We start from the raw sequence: 19,833 nt of genomic DNA on the forward strand, positions 1-19,833 counted from the left end.
TCACCCAGTCCCTGCAAAAGCGTTTGACGGCAACGTGCTGCACTGCAGCCTGCACCCGTCGCCCCAGCAACGCCGCCAGCACCGCCGGGACGAACCGGCGCCCCGGCAGCCGGAAGCGGCCGGCGGCAGCGCAGCCGCTCCCCGCCCGGGCCCGCCCCACAGGCATGGCGGTGGCGAGTGGCAGCAGCGGCGGCAGGAGCTGCTTCGTGCTGGGCGCCTCGGGGGAGACGGGCCGGGTGCTGCTGCGGGAGCTGCTGGCCCGGCGGGTCTTCGCCAGGGTGACGCTGATCGGGCGGCGCCGGCTGAGCCTGGACGAGGAGACGGGAGCGGCCGTGGTGCGCGGGGTCGGGGCTCCCGGAGGAGCGTGGGGTGGCCGGGGCGGGCGCGCTGACCCCTGGATTCCCCGCAGGAGCAGGCGGTGGTGGACTTCGAGCGGCTGAGCGAGCACGCTGCTGCCTTCCAGGGACACGACGTCGGCTTCTGCTGCCTGGGCACCACCAGAGCCAAGGCTGGCAGGGTGAGCGGGACCCCCGAGTAGGGGGGCAGGGGTCCTGCCTGCCCTCTCCCTGCCATGCTGACCACGCTCTCCCCTTTACCTGCAGGCTGGCTTCATCCGTGTGGACCGGGACTACGTCACACAGGCAGCAGAGCTGGCACGAGCAGGGGGCTGCACACACTTTGTCCTGCAGTCTTCCCAGGGGGCAAACCCGCACAGCCGTTTCCTCTACCTCCGTGTGAAGGTGAGGGGGCAGCTGGGGTGGCCTCCTGATGCTCGTGCAGTCACAAAACCCTGGGATGCTTGAGAATGAAGCAGGAGCTGAGGTCCTCTGGAGATTCAAATGGCTGTGGGTGTCCTGCTACTGGGAGACAAGGGGACAAGAGAGGGGGGCTGGCAGGGCAGCCATGCAACTGGCTTCATCTGAAGCAGCACAGCACCTGTTTGCAGCATCCATCTCCCTCTTCAAACCATGAAAATAAATGCTGGGGTCTCCAGCCCTACCCTGTCTCCCTGACCTCAAGTCAGGATGGCACTACAGCCAAGCGCAGGGGTTCATAGGTATGTCCAGGTGAGACGTGAACTATCCAGGGGTAGAGAGTCCGTAGGCACCCTGGGTGCCACCATACCAGTTGCAAAAGTTTTCTGCACCATATGTTATGTGCTGCAGCCTCCAACATCTGGACTCCCTTCTGTCTGCTGCTGTCATGTGCTGGGACCCCCAGGCTGGTCACTGTGTCCAGATGCTGTCTCAGGAGCATCCAGTTGCAGTTAGCATGATGGTTGCAAGGGTGCGCTGCTGACTAACAGTCACTGTGTGGACTGTGGACACTTGACCCACGCTGCCTTTTCCTGGAGAGCTTCTCGCTGCCCAGGTGGTGCCTGGCCTGGACCAGCTTTGCATTTATATTAGTGCCATCTTGCCCACGGCTCAGCAGCTCCCCCCAATTCACGGGGTGAATGGAATGGTGCTCGCAGTCATCCTTGTCTCCTTTCATCCCACCCAACTGCTCTGACAGGGAGAAGTGGAGAACCTGGTCCAGGCTGTTGGTTTTGATCGCTGTACCATTCTGCGGCCAGCGTGAGTAGCGGTGGAGGAGGGAGAGCACAGGACTCAGGTGGAGGGTTACCAGGGCCGTGTGCTGGGATATAGAAAAAGGGAGAAAGGTTGCATAAGGGGAGGGTTGTGGAGGGAAGTGGAGCAAGCCACCAGGTGCAAACACAGCTCTGGGCCAAGCACACTGCTTCTCGGTGCCGCAGGGAGCAAGCACAGCAATTTCCTACAGCCCGTCCCAAAGCTAAGGTCACGTGCCATGCAAGGAGAAGAGGCTTGGGTTGAGAGCAGAGGTTGGGGGACATAGGTCAAAGCTTATCTCTGCACAGACATTAATGTTATGCGGGGGGGCATACTCACCTATATAATTTCAGCTATATTATACTCTTGCTGCCTGGGAGAACTGCCGTCCTGCATTTGGCAGCACTGCGGGGAAAGAAATTCATTGTATTAGGGCTCAGCTTGGACATGTTTCAGGACCCTGCCAAAGCCCCACAGCCCCCATGTGGGTTTAGCAAGCTGGGCTGGGCCCCTGGTGCAACTGGAGAACCCAGTCTCTAGCTTTTCCCCAGGGGATGGTTTCACCCTGACCCATCTTACCTCCTCACTCCGCAGGGTCCTGCTGTGCAAGCGCCAGGAGTCCCGGCCTGCGGAGTGGGTGACCCAGCAGTTTCTGGGTGTTGTGGCTTGGGTCTTCCCCACCGCTTACTCGGTGCCTGTGGAAAGGGTGGCCAGGGCTATGGTGGCCTGTGTGCTGCAGCCGGGTGAAGGGAAGGTGAAGGTGCTGGAGAATGCGGCCATCCACGAGCTAGGAAAGGCATTGCCACAGCAGGGCACATAGTGCAGAGAGATGGGCAGGAAAGAGCTTGATCACCATTCAGATGCTCTTCTGGGCTGAGGATGAGGGCACAGGTGGGAGAGGAGTGGGGTGCTTGCATTGCTGATGTGGAAATAGGGGTGTGCTTCCTTGCATGGCAGCTGATTCCATCAAGTGATCAAAAATGCGGGTGCTGGTTGGTGGGTGAGGAGTAATAGTGTTCTCCTGCCTGGATCCAGCATGCCAGTCTGGGTAAAAAGTGGTGTAATCCAGGCAATTTCTTGAATTCAGGCCTTAAATAAATTCCTGTGCCCGGTTTGTTTGTGCTTTGTGTTGAAATTGTGCCTGCCACTTGCACGTCACTAGCCCAACCACATCTGTTCACAGATAGCATCTTTTGGTGACACTTCAAGGAACATGTGGGCAAGTGGCCATGCTGTAGATGGACAGAGAAAAGCAGGAACAGCAAGTGCCCATGCTGGGACTGCACCCCAGAGAGCACCCAGTGGCACCAGTGCCACTTGAATAGCGGAGCTCCTGGGAGCTCAGCAGAAGTTTTTGACCCTTCCTGGGTTGCTGGCTCTGCCCACAGTCTATGCAAACATACAACATGTAGCTTGTCCTCACTGGTCTGCTCCAGGTTCACAGGGGCTGCTCCAGGGACACTGGTGTTCAAATCCAGGCTGATGCTTCAGTAGCATAAACACCACATAAATACTTGCCTTGACTTGAAAACACTTGTCACCGCTGGCTCCTCTGGGCCCTGCTTGTAGACACAAGTGAACCAGAGCTCAACCCTGTTCCCAAGGGTGCTCTGTGTCTGCAAGATGTGAGACCAGCCCCGTGCGCATCTCAGTGTGGGTTTGTCCGTGGTCCATGCTGCTAGGGTGCTGGGAGGGGAGCAGGTCACTGCTGTGGGCACAGAGCAAGCGTGAGGAGCCTGCCATGTCCCAGCGACAGCCCTGAACATTCTCAGACATTGTGCTCAGGGTCAAGGAACTTGGCAGCTCCACAGCTGGGATGCAGGACTTACGTGACTTCCGAATTCCCAGCTGGCCAGGGTCCCAGTGCTCTGAGTAATGCTGCTTTCCAGGGTTTTCTCCTATTCAACCTCACCCGTGGCTCCTGTGTCAGTGACTTGGATGTGGCAAGTGGAGGGATCCTCCATCTCCTTCCTTCTACGCAAGTGTTTTAGTTATTGGGCTGGACCTCAGAAGCTTGGTGGATGCAGTGAGATGCTGTAACCCCACGCTGTGTGCTAATGGGGACCAAAGGGAGGGCTGTACCTGAAAAACACAACCATGCTTGGGGCTTAGTTCAAAGGTAACAAATGAGGGGCCACAGAGCTGTAATTAGTGATCAGACTGTCCTGGTGAGAGCAAAAGCCATGCCTTTAGAGTAATATTTAATGTCAAAAGGGAAATGAGAGGTAGGCTGGTCAGGAATGTCACACAAGTATCTGAGGGGCGTTGAACTTACGTGGCACACAAAGGCTGTTCAGACATGCAGCATTGGAAGACATAGGTGTAAATGTACACCAGCGCTCTAAGAGATTGTTTTAAAAAGGCAATGTGCTTTTACTGGGGAGTGGAAATGAATACCTGAAGTGATAAGACCTTAAAAGAAGTGAAAATTGCATACAGATGAGAGAAGAAAAAAAGAACACGAGCTCTGGAAAGTTACAGGTGAAAGTCAGGCTACAGAAGACTTGAGGAAAGCATCCTAAAGGTATAAAAATTAACCATGACTATGTGAGAAGCAAAAAGTTCTCCAGAGAGCCTTGGGGACAGGATGTGATCAGGCTTTCTAAGAAGAAAAGGCCCATTTGAGAGAGCCTTGGTGAGTTACTTGCATTGGCCTTTGCTGTGAAGGAACACATACTAGTATCATTCCTCAGGGGACAAATATTTGCATCACTGTTCCAAAGTGTGGGGGTGGGGGTGGGTGGGGAGGAAAAGGAATAAGGGTATTTTTAACCCAATTTTTAGAACACATGGTTAAAAATCTGCCAGAAGGAACACTCCGATGAACTGCCAAATACTCACCTGAGTGAGAATTAGCGATCCCTTTATCAAAAAGTCAATGTTGTTAAATATGATGCTAATTTTTAAAAAAGTTCCAGTGGGAACCAGGAAACTGCAAAGCAGCGAGGCTGCCTTCTATAAAAGGCAAGTTGCTAGAAAGGATAATAAACTCTTGAAATAACAGGGCCCAGGATAAATCTGGTGTAATGAGAAACTCCACGTGGCTTTTGAGGGCCCAGTTGCAAGACACAAACCTAGAGCACTCTTGCGGGAAACCAGCCATGGCATACACAAAACAATCTGGTCCTCAGAGTGCACTCAGATCTCCAAAAAACCTCTCCCAGAAGGGCTCTTAAACAAATTAAGCTGTCGTGGGAAGAAAAGGAAGATCTGGGTAGTTTCTTACTGGAAATATTTTCTTAGCACTCTAAAGCCTTGAAATGGACAAAACAAACATTTCTTACTGGACAAAGGCCTGCAGAAAATACAACCTATTTCTGTGTAATCCTTATTTCTTTTTCAGTGTTTCAGAGAAGTTTCTGCTAAAATGCACAACTGCAATCCCAGCACATGGTGTAGTTTCCTTATCACCCTCTTGCACAGCGTTTCAGCACTCATTTTGGACCTCAGTTTCCCCAACTTGCTCTGTGCATTTGTTAAACTCCCACCCTGCCCGAAGCAGCTCTCTCTTTCCAGAGGCAACAGCCCTGGCTGCAGCTGGAAGGGGAGCACATACGGATGCTCAGTGGCTGCTGGACAAGCATTTGCACAAACTGCCTGACCCCACAGATCCAAGCTCCCCTAGGATTTCAATGCTAATTTTATTACTGAAGATTAATGAGAAAAAACATTATCTGTGTTCCCAATGGCTCGGCAGCCAACTGAGAGGCTGCGGGGGTTCCCCACGCGGTACCACAGCCCCTCCTTGCCCCGGAGCTGTGAGAACCATCAGCACCTCTCACCCACCCCTCACTGTCACCCACTCTCGTCCGTGCCAGGAGGAGCCAGCACCCCACAAACGGCACCTCACCTTCAAAGGAGCTTAACAAAGCAGCCACTGAGCTGGCAGGCACTGACCTGGCACTTGGGACACCCTGGTGACAACCCTGCTAGAAAACGAATGACCCTGGCACACTCTGGCCCTCAGGGCAGCTGTCATAGCCTAGCAGAGATGCTGAGCTTGCAAGGCTGTAGTCCCTAGGAGAGTGGGGGGCTGCACATCAGCTGCTGGCAGGTGGGGCAGTTGGGCTCTGGGCATCCTCAAACTGGCCTGAGGCACCTCTGTGCTAATAACAGAGCTTCCCTCCGACTCTTCTGTGAAAATGGCAAAGTGATAGTCTGTGAAAGAGTAAAGTACCTCCATCCTCTGTGGCTGCTGTTGTTTTCTTCCTCTCTCTGCAAGGAATGGGCGGGCTGGTGAGCATGTCAATGCCAGGCAGAGAGAAGGGGCAGGCCCCCCCAACCCCAGGTCTGGTACCCCTCCTTGCATGCACCTGGGAGCCTCTAATCAGCCCAAGCCCAGGCAAATGTCATTTGAGCATCTCATCCTCTGAAATTTTAGGGCGCACTTTTTTTCATTCAATTTCCATTACAAACCAGTAAAAAGCTAACCCAGGCTCTCCAGGGAGACATGGTTTCTAGCAGATTTCTGTCTTTCCATTGCTGTACTCGCACGCTGAAATACAAATGCCAGCTTGCTGCATAATCGCAGAACAGCAGGAGAAAGGATCATAAAGCAGGTCCAAAGTCCATCCAGGAGCCAGAGCCAGGCATACCTCTGATACTGCTCAGAGAAGAAAAACAGGGCTCAGGGCTGAGCTTAAATGTAGCCCCAGGCTGAGGGAGTAAATGGGGCTGGTCAGGGCAGTTAAGGCCATTAGAGCCCTTGGGGTGTGGACAGCAAAGTCTGCTGTTCCCAGCTCGGAGCTGTGGATGTTAAACAAGGCACTCAGATGCACATTTTCACAGTCACCCAGGCAGCTGAGGTGAGGGCTGGGCATGTGGCACATTTCCAGGGTGAACCCTGAGCCCATGCCTGAGCAGGGTGCCCAGGCTGGGGTGGGGTGGCAGCCACACACCCTCCGCATGTGCCTGTGCTGGAGTGGGTGTAATTGCACCCATGTGGGGTGACAAAGACCTGTGGGGAGCCACCAAGCCAGGGCTTTGGCTGCAGAGCCTCTCGGAGACAGGCTGGTCTCCACGTTTGATGTGATTTGGCTCTCTGCAGGCAGTCTCACCCTCGGATTGACCCAACATTGTGCCTGGTTGCCTGGCTGATGCCAGGAGAAACTTGTGCCACAGATGTCACAACCATAGGGAGGCACTGGCTCTGTGATTGCGAGTCATTGGAGCAATCAAAGACATCTTACCTGAGCAAACAGAAACACTGCAGCACTGCACAGCAGCCAAGGTCTAGGTGAGGGAAAGGCTGCATCCCAGGGGGCAGAGCCATGTGGGGGCAGGGACAGGTCCCTGATCAGGCCCCAGTTCCCACCCTGTAGGCAGCTCTGGGCTCTGGCAGCTGTTTTACTGCCCTGAAGAAAGATGGAAAAAGGGTCCAAATTCTCCACATAACAAAAATCTGGGTGGGAATTCTTTTGGGCCTCAAAGTGTCACTGCCAGACAAAACCAGAACTTTCACTATGATTAAAAGGTTTTTTTCTTTTTTAAGCTTACATTCAAATGAATTTGTTCTGGAACAGAAGTCACTGCTACTCACTAGCTGATAACCACTGTTGAAGCTGTAGATATCTTGACAGTACCTTTAAGTCAATAGCCTTTAAGTCAATAGCAAGACTTCTTGTAGGCACTTTAATGAAAGTGACATTTTTCATTGGAAAAAAACCTTGCTTGAAGGAAACATTTCTACCTGTCTCTTCTGAATATTGACCTGAAACCTGATATGTCATTAAGAAGAAAGCCTGTGGGCTTCCTGAAGCCCCCTAAACAGCAGCTTGGTCCTTCCAATTTGATTACCTCATCTTACTCCAGAAAAAACACGTTTTTCTTTTTTTCCTCCATGTGAACTTAGAAGAAAACAAAATCCAGAAGCCGCCGGGGCCAGCTGCGGCTGGACAGCCGGCATTGGTTACGGGGCTGGCGGGGGTCCAGCTCCAGGAGCTATATAGGAGCGAGAAGGGGGAGCTAGGCTGCAGATGGAGCTGCTGTTGCCTGTCTTAGCCATTGCTCACACTTTTCTCACAGCCGAGGAAACTCACAGCCTGCCAAGATGTGCAAAGGATTAGCAGCGCTGCCCCACACTTGTCTGGAGAGGTGAGAGCGGGCAGCCTGTGCGGGGATGTGGGGACAGGGGGGCTCTTCCCCTGGCACAGCCCTGCCATGGACAGCTCTTATGGGGACTGGGGTCACCCAGCTTCGAACTGGGAGGACGGGAGGGTTGCTGGCAGGGGCTCAGTGGGATGCTGCGAGTGGCTGGGACCCTCAGGCAGGTGAGCGCTGGTCCAGTCCCAAACTGTCCCCTCTGGTTTGGGAACCTCTCTGCTGGGGAAGTCCTGGCTGCCCCAGGTTCCACCCTTCCCCCCCAACCTCAGCTGCTCCCCTGAGCAGGACCACATTGTCTGCAGACCTTAATGTTTGCAAAAGATGAAAGGGAGGAAAATAGCAGGAAAGCGGTTGCCTTTCTGAGGCAAAACCAGCCCTGGCTCCAAAGTGCCTTAAAATCCTCTTTAACTGCCTGTGTCTCCCTTGCACACAGATTAACCAGTCCTGGCTCAGCTCACAAGACTTGGCGCTATGCAAAGCGCCTGCTCTGCCCTGCTTGTGGCATCCATTCTCACCCCCCTCCACCTTGGCACTTGCCTCAAAACCTGTCCAGGGCGACAGTGGTATTTCCTGAGCTGCTTTCACCCCTGGAGCAGACTCCAGCCATTTCCACCCCCAATGAAATCTGCCCTCTTGTGTGGAGGAGCTTTGAAAGGGGGTCGTGGAGAAGCAGAGGCATGGGGTTGGGGCTCCCTGTGGCAGTGGGGTGCTCCAACTCTTGCTTAAGAAGGATATTTGTTAAAAGACTTAACATGTGAACTACCCAGTGAGGATTTCCTTGCAGCTGTGAATGCCTTAGTACAGGTTTTTTGATGAGAACAAGGGTGTTCACTGCCTGGGGAGAGCTTGGGAGAAGTCACCCTTCATCAGCTCAAGCTGTGCTACTGCAGGCTGATGCCACTTGCCCAAAAGTAAGGCAAATTCCCACCACAGGCATGAACAGGACAGTGGGCCTGTGACAATTTCTTTATTTGAAGAGCGTCCTTTGACCACCCTTGTTCACTTTTTGTCTGGCCTCTTGCTGCCTGTTGCGCCAAGAGCAGCTGAGCAGCACCCTTCCAGGTGTGGGTGAGCAACACATTTCTTCTCTGCTCTCATCTTTGCTGTCACTCTTCTGATACTTTCTAAAACTAATTTTTTTTTTTTTTAATTGCTCTATGAGGAATTTCAACAGCCACTTCATTGCCAGTCTCATGAGAGCCTCCTGCTGTTCCTCAGCACATCTCCCCAACCACCAACCCCTTCTCTCTGTACATGTGACTTGTCTAACAATATGGTTGCAGCCTGGGTTCCCCTAGGACCATCCCCACTGAGGGAAACACACCATGTCCCCTGTGCGTTGTTTCCTACCTTTCCCACGCTGTCATCCACAGGATCATCTTCGCCCCTGCAGCTGCCTGGGGTCTGGAGAGCCTATCCAAGGTCCCCTGCAGACCCAAGGGGCTGGTGGTCCCTGGCTCTCCCCAAGGCACACGTTCTCTGGCCTCTTCAGAGAGAGACGGTAGCTTTGTAGGAATCTTTTCCTATTGCCAGAGCCGTGTTGACTCCTCTCCAATAGACCATATTTGTCCATGCATCCACCACAGCTGTCTGATACAGCTGCTGCTGACATGCCCATACAGCCTCACACTTGCAGCTCTATGGCTCCTTTAATCCCCCCGGAGCCTTTTTTCCCCCCAGGAGGCATTTCCTCTGGCATCTCCCTGCCCTCAGGCACAGAAGCAGCTTTAGCTTTCAGCTATAGTTTTAACTTATTCAAGCTTCTCTTTTTTTGCTTTGTTTTGTTTTGTTTTTAAAGCTGGAGTCTCTCCTGGCCCTCCCCAGCAGCCTTGATGCTCTTGATGTGTTTGACAGAGCCCATATTTTCTTTTAATGCTTCTTGGAAGCTGTTTCTCAGACTTCTTCTTGGCTTGCTCCTGTATGTTCTCACACTTAACCTTCCACAGTTTATGGTCCTCTTGCTTTTTCTCACTCAGGCATAGCTGGGGGGGTTTCTGAAAGATGTCTTTTTGTTTATAACTGCCATTTTTATCCTGCTATTTAGCTGTTGCTGAAGTCTTTAAATAGTCCTTCTCTCACACCAGCCTGCAAGCATTCAGCCTTTTTGGCTGTCCTTTCGCAAACTTCCTCATCTCTACAGTCTCCACATGTTTCACTAAGGCTCCACAGCCAAGAACTTGCTCAGGGTGGGGAGGTTCTTGCTGCTGTCCCTACAAAGGGACCTGCAGGGGCTTCAGCGGGGTGGGTGGCCTCTGGTGGTCCATCAACAGCCATGTGGGATGGAGCCATCTAGGGAAGCAGCAGGCAGTGGGACTGCAATATAGGTCCAACATTTATCCAGGAGACCAGGCTAGGGAAGGTAGCCCCAGGGCTGCGCTTAAATGGAATCCCAGTGCAGGGTGTGGGGCTCAGCTGGGGCTGCTCAGGGCCATTCAGGTCCATTAGTGACCTTTGAGCCTGACAGATGTTGGCTGTAAGTCACTGTCAGAGGGTGGGAATTGAAGAGCAAGATTTTGAATCAGGTGTTATCCAGGAGAGCACTTGCAGCTCCATAAAGCTGCTGTCAATTGCATCCAAATCTTGTGTATGCATTGATCTCATTGGCATCAGGGTAGGGGGGTTCCCAGGTCCTGCTCCCAGTCTGGTCTTTCCACCTCATTAGGCCACTGTGTGTTAGATTTATTGGAGGGAGCAGGACAAACAGTGCACAGCAGCATCCCTGTCCCAGAGACTCCTCAGTGTGGGGACCTCATCACCCTTTGCATGAGGTCCTGGTCTCTCCAGGTAAGATTCAAGTTTTCTTAGAAGCAAGAACAACAGAAGCTGTCCCTGTAGCAGCTGACATTTTCCATGAAAACAGTTGGGTTTCTGGGTCTGTGCTGTCCCGTGCTGTACACCCACTGCAGGTGGTCCATGCAGACCCAGGCTGGGCTGCTCATTCCTGTGCAAGGCAGCTGTTGGAGGCAGGTTTCTGCAGCAAAAAGGGGAAGCAGTGGGCAGGGGAGCAGACCCTGCACCGGGTCTCAAAAAGTCACCCCTGGGGGGCTGGCAGGTGGAAAAACAAAACACAGGGAGAGTTTTACAGGGAGGAGAAAAAAAATGAAGGAATGGAAATGAAATAGCAGACATAGCAATGGAGTGATTGTCCAAGGAAGGGCTTGTGAAAATAAACAGCAGAGAGGAGGAGCACAATGAGCCCTGAAGCTGGGAAACTGCAGCCTGGCTGTGACAGCTGTGTCATGGTGAAGGCACGGAGCGCAGCCAGCCCGCAGGGAAGTCGTGTGTCCCCTTGCTTTCATCCACACCCTGTGCCAGTGAGCCTGGAAGTCACCAAACATTGCTGTGCCAGGGAAGAGTCTTGCCCTGAAAAGATGGGGCAATGGAGGGTGTCTATTTTCAGCCTTTTATTTGTTCAGTCTGATGCAGCACACCTGAATTTTCTTTGCAAATCTCAGCTTGCTCTTGCTACTAACACTGAGCTACAGCAGAGGCGATCCTCCTCTGTGGCTTTGGATGCTCAGGACCACATTACAAGTCATATTGCACAAAAGGGCACATTTTGGGGGACAGCTGGACCTGCTGCCAACCCCTCTTTTCTGTGTATCCTCCAATGGATGAAGGATGGAAGATGGAGGATGAAATTCGTTTGCCAGTCAGGTGTCTTCACCTCCTGAAACGCTTCTTCCCCCCTGCCCAGGAAAAGCAGTACCTAGGAGTTAACTGTTTGCAGGACCTTCCCATTGCAGACATAAGCTTTTCATATTACTTAAGAGTGAGAAGAGAAACTGCGAGCACTAGCAGGAAGTGTTGAGGGTTGCTGGTTGTATACATTGCTGGTGGTCCTTGAGAGCAATAGAAAAATAAGATAATCCCAATGAAAATGCCTACAGAGTAGAAAGCTCCCAGTTTTGAGTCCTTGGGAGGGCCAGGGATAGGCACAAAGCACACCAAGGAGCATTTCACCCTGACTTCAGCAAGTATAGAAGTGTGTTCTAACCTATGTATTAGCAATAGCATCCCCTGGGACAGGGAGGATTTTGGCTGCATTGTGTGAGGGTGCTTGGTAGCAGAACACTGGGCTCAGGAGCTGTACCATGCATCGCTGCAGGCAGCAACCTCAAAAAGCTCAGGGAACATGATAAGGACAGTTTCTTGGTCCCTCTGGCCGCAGGCCAGGACCTGGGGAGGGAGGGCACCCTACTCCGGCAGCCATTGGTGTTGTGGGACTGGTGGATGCACCATCGGATGGGGCTCAGCGTGGGGCAGGCACCGCCGTGCAGCCCAGCATGGCACCCTGCACAGGCTCCTCTATAAAGGGAGCTCTTCATTTCCTCAGGATGTGTCACTATAGAAACTGAGTGCTGCACACACGTCCCCTAATTTGTCCTCAGAGCAGCCTGCCAGCTCCACTGATACAATTATCCCGGCCACAGATGGGGACAAAGCGAAGAGATCAAGATCAAGAGCTGCTGCTAATTCTGAGTGCCTGGCTTGAAATACCTCAGCCAGGCATCTTTACAGCATTAGAGTCCATTTGTCCATGTGTGATTAATTACACAGCTTCATACCTCACCAGCAGCTGTGCTGGGGTCTGTCTGGGGTCCATGTGGGTGCAGGGCAGGGACCATCCTCACTGCCTCATCCTTCTGCTGAGCTGCTTTGGCTTGTCCCCTCCTGCAGGGCCAAGGAGATCAAGACCAAGCTGGGCACACTGCTCCAGAAGCCTGACTCAGCCATTGATTTCATCATCCCCTACCCAGAGAAGCCAGAGAAGCCACCCAAGGTCCAGAAGTGAGTACCACACCAAGGGTAGGCTGCACTGGCCCCCATGCCTGACTGCAAGGGTGGGTGTGAGCCCCTTTTGGGATGCAGAGGAGCTGAAGCCCCTGCTGCGGGGTCTGAGCTGGGCACAGAGGGTTTTACAAGGCAGAGAACTCGTGGCACACTCCTTGTGACCCGCCAGCTAGGCGCAGGCTCTGAGTTACATCAGGGCAGCGTAAGATGTGTCAGGGAATACAGCTTTATGGAAACCAGATTTCTCACAGAAACTCAATTTACATTTGATGAGATTTCATGTTATTTGATAAAGGTTTTGCCAGAGGCATACAGCACTTGGACTTCTCTGAGTCACCCACCTCAGCCCAGAGGTGCCAGCCTTGCCCAGCCTGGTGGCTTCAGCACGGTATCATGTCCCTGAGCTGAGTGCACGGCCTCACAGCACGATGCCAGGCTTTGGGCAGCTCTGCAGTGATGACATTGTCTCACCTTATTGCCTTTGCCCTGAGCCTCTGCTCTCCGGCACCAAGCTGGTTTAATGATAAAGCAAAGCAGAGGAGAAGCTAGAGAGGCTGATGTACTGTGCTGCAGGATTAACACAATTTCCATTTCCGCTTTAAAATAACGAATTTTTTATTTACACCAGTCCCTCTCCCCACACTCCTCTCCAGCCCAGGCAACATTAAATGGGTAACGCTCCACCAAGGGATTGCTAAAACAACCCCAACATGCAGATGAACGCCCCACTCACCCTGACACGAGCCCACAGATAGCTGTAGTCACTTTGATGGCTGTAGCACATGGGGACACTTGCCAGCATGGTGCCAGCTGCAGCGCTGCCCTGTGAGAGCGTCACAGGACAGACAGAACCCCAGATAGGCAGCATGTTTCATACACAGTCACTGTCATGCCCCAGATGCCCTTGAGAAGGAGACACATTTGTCCCCATTAGCTGTCCCTGCTGAAAGCTGGTGAACATCTTCGCTGGCTGGAGGAGTTGTTTTCTCCTGCACTGCATTGTTGTGCAGCCCTGGTATCATTCACCTGCCAGCATCTTGCTCGCAGTTAATATCATCCCTGGAACAGTCAGGTAATGGAAAAGTGAATTTGGTAGTTTAGAGGAAATCTGGATTATGTTGAGTTGCTGCAGAGATTCTCCCCCTCACCGGGGTGGGGAGATGCCTGGGAGGAATGGGGAGCAGGGAGAGCTTTTGATCCTTGACAGCAAGTGCAAATGCAATTCAGGGTTCAGAAAGTGAATGATCATAGACCGCATCATGGTCATTACTGCTGGATACTGACAATTTGATGACAAGTGAGGGCTGGATACCTACGCTGAGCAAACCTTGCATTTCTGCCATTCTCCTCTCCCCCCTGGGGCCACCTGGGGAGGGTGGGAGCACCTGCACTTTCCCCAGCCCCACTGCTGAAGTACTAAGGCCCCCAGGACCAACAGGTTGTCCTTCCCAGTGCTCCCTCCCTGGCACCAGCCCAGGGGATGCTTTGCTCAGCCAGAGGAGCCATGTGTCCCTGCAGCAGCAAAACAGGCTTGAGCTGCAGCCTTGCCTGTGGGGAGCAGGGATGGTCTGCAGTGGGTCCGGTGCACAGCGGCGTGGGGGCTTCCATTCCCCTCCAGCACTGGGCATCACCCACACCGGGCAGCAAGGCAGAAGCCCTGTGCCCCAGGGCAGCTCGGTAGAACTCCTCCAGGCTAAAAAAAAACAAAGCCAGAAAATAAACAAACCCCAGCCAAACCAAAACAAACAAAACCGCAGCCCTCTTTAGTCACATTGGAATAATTGTGTTTTGTTTTGTTTTGTTTTTTTCTAAAAAAAAGGAAGAACTATGCACATGAAAAACACGGGAGGTTTTCACTGGGGACAGCTAGAACTGAAGTCGGCGTCCTGCCCCGCCATGGGGTGTGCTGTGGGGGTGGAGGAGCACTGACTCCAGCCCAGTGGGAAAACACAGGGATGCTTCTCAGCTGGCTGCAGAGCCCACTCTGCTCTCCCGTGCACAGATTCTGGGGCAAGAAGGGGACCTGTGGCTGCAGAGGGAACCCACTTTGCAGTTCAGCCATGTCTCCACTCAAAACACCGGGGAATTTGCCACCCAGCCCTGTCCTCACCTCCCCTGGCACTCAGCTATCCCAGGATGATGGCACTTGCACTGTGATGCAGCAGCATCTCCACTGCTCAGCCATCGCCCCCTGCTCTGCAACAGTCTCCACAGCTTGTTACTCCATTCCTCCATGTTTTTAAAGGAATTATTTAAAAACCTGCAGGCCAGACTGGGGCTGTGGGATGAGCATGGACTACCTGGGCTTTCTTTACTCCCTTCAGGCCGTCACCGGAAGAGGCTCTGCAGTGGCGTGATTCCCTGGAGAAGCTCCTGCAAAACCCCTGTAAGTTTGCATCCCCCAGTCCCACGTCCCCCCATCCCTCATCCCTCCAGGAGTTCAGCAAGGGCTCAGCACTCCTGATGCTGAGTGAGGGACTGTCCCCCCCACAGATGGGCTCACCAGCTTCCGCAGCTTCCTGTGCTCTGAGTTCAGTGAGGAGAACATTGAGTTTTGGGTGGCCTGTGAGGACTACAAGAAAAGCAAGTCCCCTGTGAAGATGGCAGAGAAGGCCAAGAGGATCTATGAGGAGTTCATCCAGACTGAGGCACCCAAAGAGGTCAGTGGCTGCAAGGCAGGAGATGGTACCAGGAGAGATGAGGCCGTTGCCCTGGTGGCCTCCATCCCAAAGGAGAGCAATGACTGAGGGATTTGGAGGGCTGGTCCCTTGATGAAGGGCAGCCCCATCCCCATAGGCTGCATTCCCACCCTTGGCAGCCCCAGTTTGGATGCTCAGCCTCTGCTGGGCTGTCTCCTGCCACAGGCACTTCCAACTCATGCCTGTCGCCACAGAGGGCTTACATTGTTCATAAGGGATGACAATTTACAGTAATACTCTCCCCAGAGTTAGATTTGCTGCAGAATAGAGCTCATCCTTAGTGATCTGCCACCAATAATTCCCCAGGTAAGTGAGAGTGCTTCAGTCCACACCCATAACATCTGTGTTATTGGTGGGACAGAGCAGGTGAAGGGAGCTGCCATCCCCCACCCCTAACAGAGGCAGGGTCCCCATCCTTCTTACCCTCTCCATCACAGGTGAACATTGACCACTTCACCAAGGCTGTGACCATGAAGAACCTGGTGGACCCATCACCAAGCAGCTTTGACATGGCCCAGAAGAGGATCTTTGCCCTGATGGAGAAAGACTCCCTGCCCAGATTTGTGCGGTCAGAGTTTTATCAGGAGTTAATCAAGTAGCAATGCAGCAGGGCTGTGCGAGGCGTTCCCCACGGGCGGTCCCACTGCTTCTATCTCAACACCTGCCCCTTCTTCTACAGCTGCTTTGCTTTCTTGATACCACCCTAAAAGAGCACCCGGGGCTGTTGCTAAACATCTCCCCATGTGTGTTGGACTGTCAGATGTCCTCATGTCTCCTCTTTTACAGTCTCCTTCCTCTCCTACAAAAGACCAACTAGCAGAAATCCCTGGTGATCCTCCCTGGGTTTGGGAACCTGAAGCGCAGTGGAGCAGCCCCAGCCTCGCAGCAACTGGGAGCCACTCGGGCAGCCAGCACATCCCTGGCACTGTGGGGCTCAGCTTTAGTCAGAAGTGCCAGCTCTGCCTTGTTAGGACTCATTAGGACATGACAATTTTTCTCCCACTTTTGCCTGTATCACTTATTTGTCTGAGGCTCTCTCCCTTCTCCCAGCTTCCCAGGGCATTGCTGAGGCTGCTCAGGGTACCCAGCATGTGCTCCCGTCCCCAACAAGCCCAGCGTGCCTGCAGCCCTGGGGTGCAGGGGGGATTTGTCCACCACGGTTGGCATCACCTTGTTTTCAGAAAGCAGCGGTTCAGCAGGTACAGTGATGGCTGTACAGCAGTGATGGCTGCATGGTAGTGATGGATGTACAGCAGTGATGGCTGTATGGCAGGGACAGGAGTTTTGGCAGGGACAAGGGTACAGCAGGGATGGTGGTACAGCAGATCCAGGAATGGCACTGCAGGGTGCACCTGGCTGGCAGGAGGGGTGGGAAGACTGAGCCTGTGGCATCGCTTCCCCTGTGACTCACCTGGAGTCAGCTGTCAGCCTGTTCGCTTCACACTAAAAACTATAAAGAGGATAAAACAGGATCTGTTTGTTCAAAACACCAGGACTGTTTAGCAACCCAGACATCCTGCTTGCTCCAACACTTCCATGACGTACTGAGCTCACAGTCTGTGCCCGCGTCCCCAGTGCCTACGCGCAGCCCTAAGCAGTGCCGGTGGCTGGTGGTGTGCTCGGATTGCAGCTTCAGGGATGTCGCTGCAGCCATTTCTTACTCTAGCTGCTTCTCTCTGCAATAGGCATGCCAAAGCGATACTTCTGCACAAACCCAGTCGAGGGCATTGATTAGAGGAGGAAGGAAAATCACAATGGGGGAAAAAAAGCTGCAATTGCAACTGTTCAGATCCAATTAAAGAAACAAAACAAAAAACCACGCACACACACATAACCTCAAAACAAACAAACAAAAAACCACCAAACAAACAAAAAAAGCCCCAAACCAACCAAACAACAGCAACAAAAATTTCAAACTAATTGAAAATATGAAAAATAACCCCCCGGGCTTCTTGAACAGATAGCAAACTCTGCTGAGTTTGTGTACCCTGCATCTCTCTCTCCTGTCTCCTCCCCTCTGCCCAGGACATGTGTTTCCATAAGGCTGTCTCTTAAAATCATCAGCTTTTTTCGAATGATTCAAAGCCAGCTCACTGCTACCAGAAGAAATAACATCTAAGGTTGGGGCAAGGGCATACATGAAAGGCAGCTGGGGTCTCGTTTCAGCCTCGAGGCGAATGCAATGAAACCCTGCCCCACGGGTCCTGGACATTTCATCCCTGCAATGGATTGCTGCCACAGCATCCGCAGGGCCATGGCTTGCAATAAGCCACTTCAGCTGGCCACCTGACAGATGTGGGCAAAATAAGAAGCGACCATGCACCCAGCAGGCATCCTGGACCAGTCACCCCCCCAGGCTGCTGAACCTCAACTGCGAGTCATGAGACTTCATGTGAAATGCAATAACATAAACAACGGGTTTGCCAGCCTCTTCAAGACTTTCAAAATCTGATCAAATCCCCACCAGCCCCAAATATTTATACATTGTCACTATGGCAATGAAGAAAAATACATCCCAAGCTGCAGGAAGTGGGCTGTGTTTTCTAGGCAGGGATGGGGACGCAGGGGAAGGATAGAGGCCACCACAAATGTGACATTTTTTCTAACTCTGGAGCAAGTGGCCTGGGAAAGTTGGTCCTGGAGCAGCATGGGGTGATGCTTGCAGGGCATTCCCCTGGGGCAAGCATGGGAAAGGGGGTGGCTTGGGCGGCCCCAAAGAGCCGCAAGGAAGCCCATGAGCAGCAGGACAGTCCTCTCAACAGGGTGCAGGATCCCCCAGCAGCACAAGGAGGGGCAGGAGCAGGGCTGGGCTGGAAAGGGTTGCTTGGCCAGCCCTTCTGCTGAGGATGCTCCCAGGACCTCTGCCCACGCACCCTCCCTGCACCCTCCTATCATCTCCATGAACTGGTGTCAACATGAGCAGGTTCAGCATGTTCAAGCTCCCTGTTTACAGTGTGACTCATAGAAATGCAAAACCAAACAGGCTTCCCTGCAGAAAGACCTAGATCTTTCATTTTTACTTAATCCTTCGGCAGCTATTTCCAGATAGCCTCACATGTTTTGTAATTAAGTGCCAACACTGATGCCGTAGAGGTCGGGATGCTGCTGGAGGTGGGCTTGCTACATGCCATGCAAACCTGAGATATCACTGGCTGCAACAGCAACTTGTGGGGCAGGGAGAAGGTGTCTACATATGTATGTGCTGAAAAGAAAGGTGGAGGCTGGATTCAGGAGAGGTGAAACAGCTCTATTGGAAATCCCTCCCCAGCTCAATTTTTACTAAAATCCTGGAAGCCTACTTAGGGGGCGATTGAACAGGTGCCAGTGAGCTACCAGGTGGCCATCAAATGTGGTCCCTGAAGTGTTTTTGAGTTGTGTTTGTGTAGAAGGGTCATTTGGCTAATTACTTGGGCAGGCTTGACCCAGAAAGGCAGCAATGCCTGTACCCACCCCATGGCTGAGCTTTCCACAAGCCCTGGGGTATTTACAGTCAGGCTGATAACCACCATCATATTTCTGGTGGGAAATACTTCATGTATTGTACCACTCTTGCTCTCATGAAATTTGGTGTATGTATGAGCACTATACACAGAACATAGTACATCTGTAACCCTATAGTCGTATACAAGTATACACATGCCCATATATACATACTCCTAACGTGGGAATCTGGATCCTCAGTAAGAGTCAAAAAGCATGAGTTTCTGGATGTTATGCCTGGGGTCCATCACAGAGATGAGTGTGTGGGGGTTTTAGTGCAGTCCCAAATGCTGTTGAGGGAAACCTTGGCCATCCACCCGAGTGAAGGTGCATCTTCCCAAACACCCTCCAAAATCACCCTGTGCCCACAGTTGCTGGGCTCCCGCAGCCCCGGTGCAGGAGGCAGGTCTCATGCTCTTCAAGGGGCCCCAACCCCTGCCGTGGGGCAAGGCAACCCCACGCTGCAGTCTGGGGCACCAGACGCTGCCTCCGTGCCTCCCCGGTGCCCACTCCCCACCATGGGACATGCGGAGGAGGGCTCCCTGCATCTGCATCCCTCAGATTAACACCGGGGGATCATTTGCTGGGTGTTTTATGGTTACTCCAGTGACCCAGACCCTCACTGGCCATGGTGCGAATCACCCAGCTCTCCTCCTACATGCCCAAGTAGGGCTCTGTGGTGCTGCCCGGTCTCAGCTTTGGGGACTGCCAAAACCTGTGAGGCAGTGGCGGGGGCTACCCACTGCCCACAGGTGCTGAGGGTGTCCCAGGGCTTGCCCAGGGTCCCTGCAGTCCTTGGTCATTACCTGGAGGGTGCTGAATGCTGTGGCCAAGAGCTGGAGCAGGTCAGGAGTAGGGATCGGCTTCTCCCACCTGCAAGAAACAGGTTTTCAGGCTGATGTTCCCTGTGTGATTTCCACAAGAGATCTTCATGCAGGGAAGACACAGGGCACTGGTGTGCAACTGAGGAACTGGTTGTGTTAACTCATATTCTTGTACCACTCAATAATCCACACATAAACGTGTATTTCTGCTACTATCTTGATGGACTATTCATTTTGTCTCTTTGCACTGAAGGTGTAGCATTCCCTTAACCCTCTGCAGAGCACTCCTAAAACTTGTGCCCAAAAGCCCTGGCAAGACCAAAGGCATCTGAGAGCTTCTGCTGCAAAAGATGTGGCAATTTC

General features: G+C 52.8%; 2 protein-coding genes and 1 long non-coding RNA gene across 4 annotated transcripts; 2 read left to right on the plus strand and 1 right to left on the minus strand.

Annotated features, from left to right (window-relative positions):
- The first annotated feature begins 118 nt into the window (after window positions 1-118).
- Window positions 119-2,683, plus strand: HTATIP2 (HIV-1 Tat interactive protein 2). 2 transcript variants are annotated; one of them, XM_065842308.2, is made up of 5 exons: window positions 119-335; window positions 416-517; window positions 603-740; window positions 1,516-1,577; window positions 2,166-2,683. In XM_065842308.2, the coding sequence occupies exons 1-5, from the start codon at window positions 165-167 to the stop codon at window positions 2,389-2,391; spliced, it is 699 nt and encodes a 232-aa protein (XP_065698380.2). In that variant the 5' UTR covers window positions 119-164; the 3' UTR covers window positions 2,392-2,683. The 2 variants fall into 2 exon arrangements, with proteins under 2 accessions (XP_065698380.2, XP_065698379.2); XM_065842307.2 differs by having other exon boundaries at window positions 121-335; window positions 410-517.
- On the minus strand, window positions 169-9,147 carry LOC139828290 (uncharacterized). The gene is made up of 4 exons (XR_011739742.1): window positions 9,024-9,147; window positions 2,151-3,653; window positions 1,911-1,976; window positions 169-1,638 (listed from the first exon to the last, which is right to left on the minus strand). It is a non-coding gene; the product is annotated as an uncharacterized lncRNA (long non-coding RNA).
- On the plus strand, window positions 7,529-19,685 carry RGS5 (regulator of G protein signaling 5). The gene is made up of 5 exons (XM_065842762.2): window positions 7,529-7,664; window positions 12,354-12,464; window positions 14,792-14,853; window positions 14,961-15,127; window positions 15,604-19,685. The coding sequence occupies exons 1-5, from the start codon at window positions 7,621-7,623 to the stop codon at window positions 15,763-15,765; spliced, it is 546 nt and encodes a 181-aa protein (XP_065698834.1). The 5' UTR covers window positions 7,529-7,620; the 3' UTR covers window positions 15,766-19,685.
- Window positions 19,686-19,833: the final 148 nt, after the last annotated feature.

This window comes from Patagioenas fasciata, chromosome 6, assembly GCF_037038585.1.
Source record: "Patagioenas fasciata isolate bPatFas1 chromosome 6, bPatFas1.hap1, whole genome shotgun sequence".
NCBI classification, from domain to species: domain Eukaryota; kingdom Metazoa; phylum Chordata; class Aves; order Columbiformes; family Columbidae; genus Patagioenas; species Patagioenas fasciata.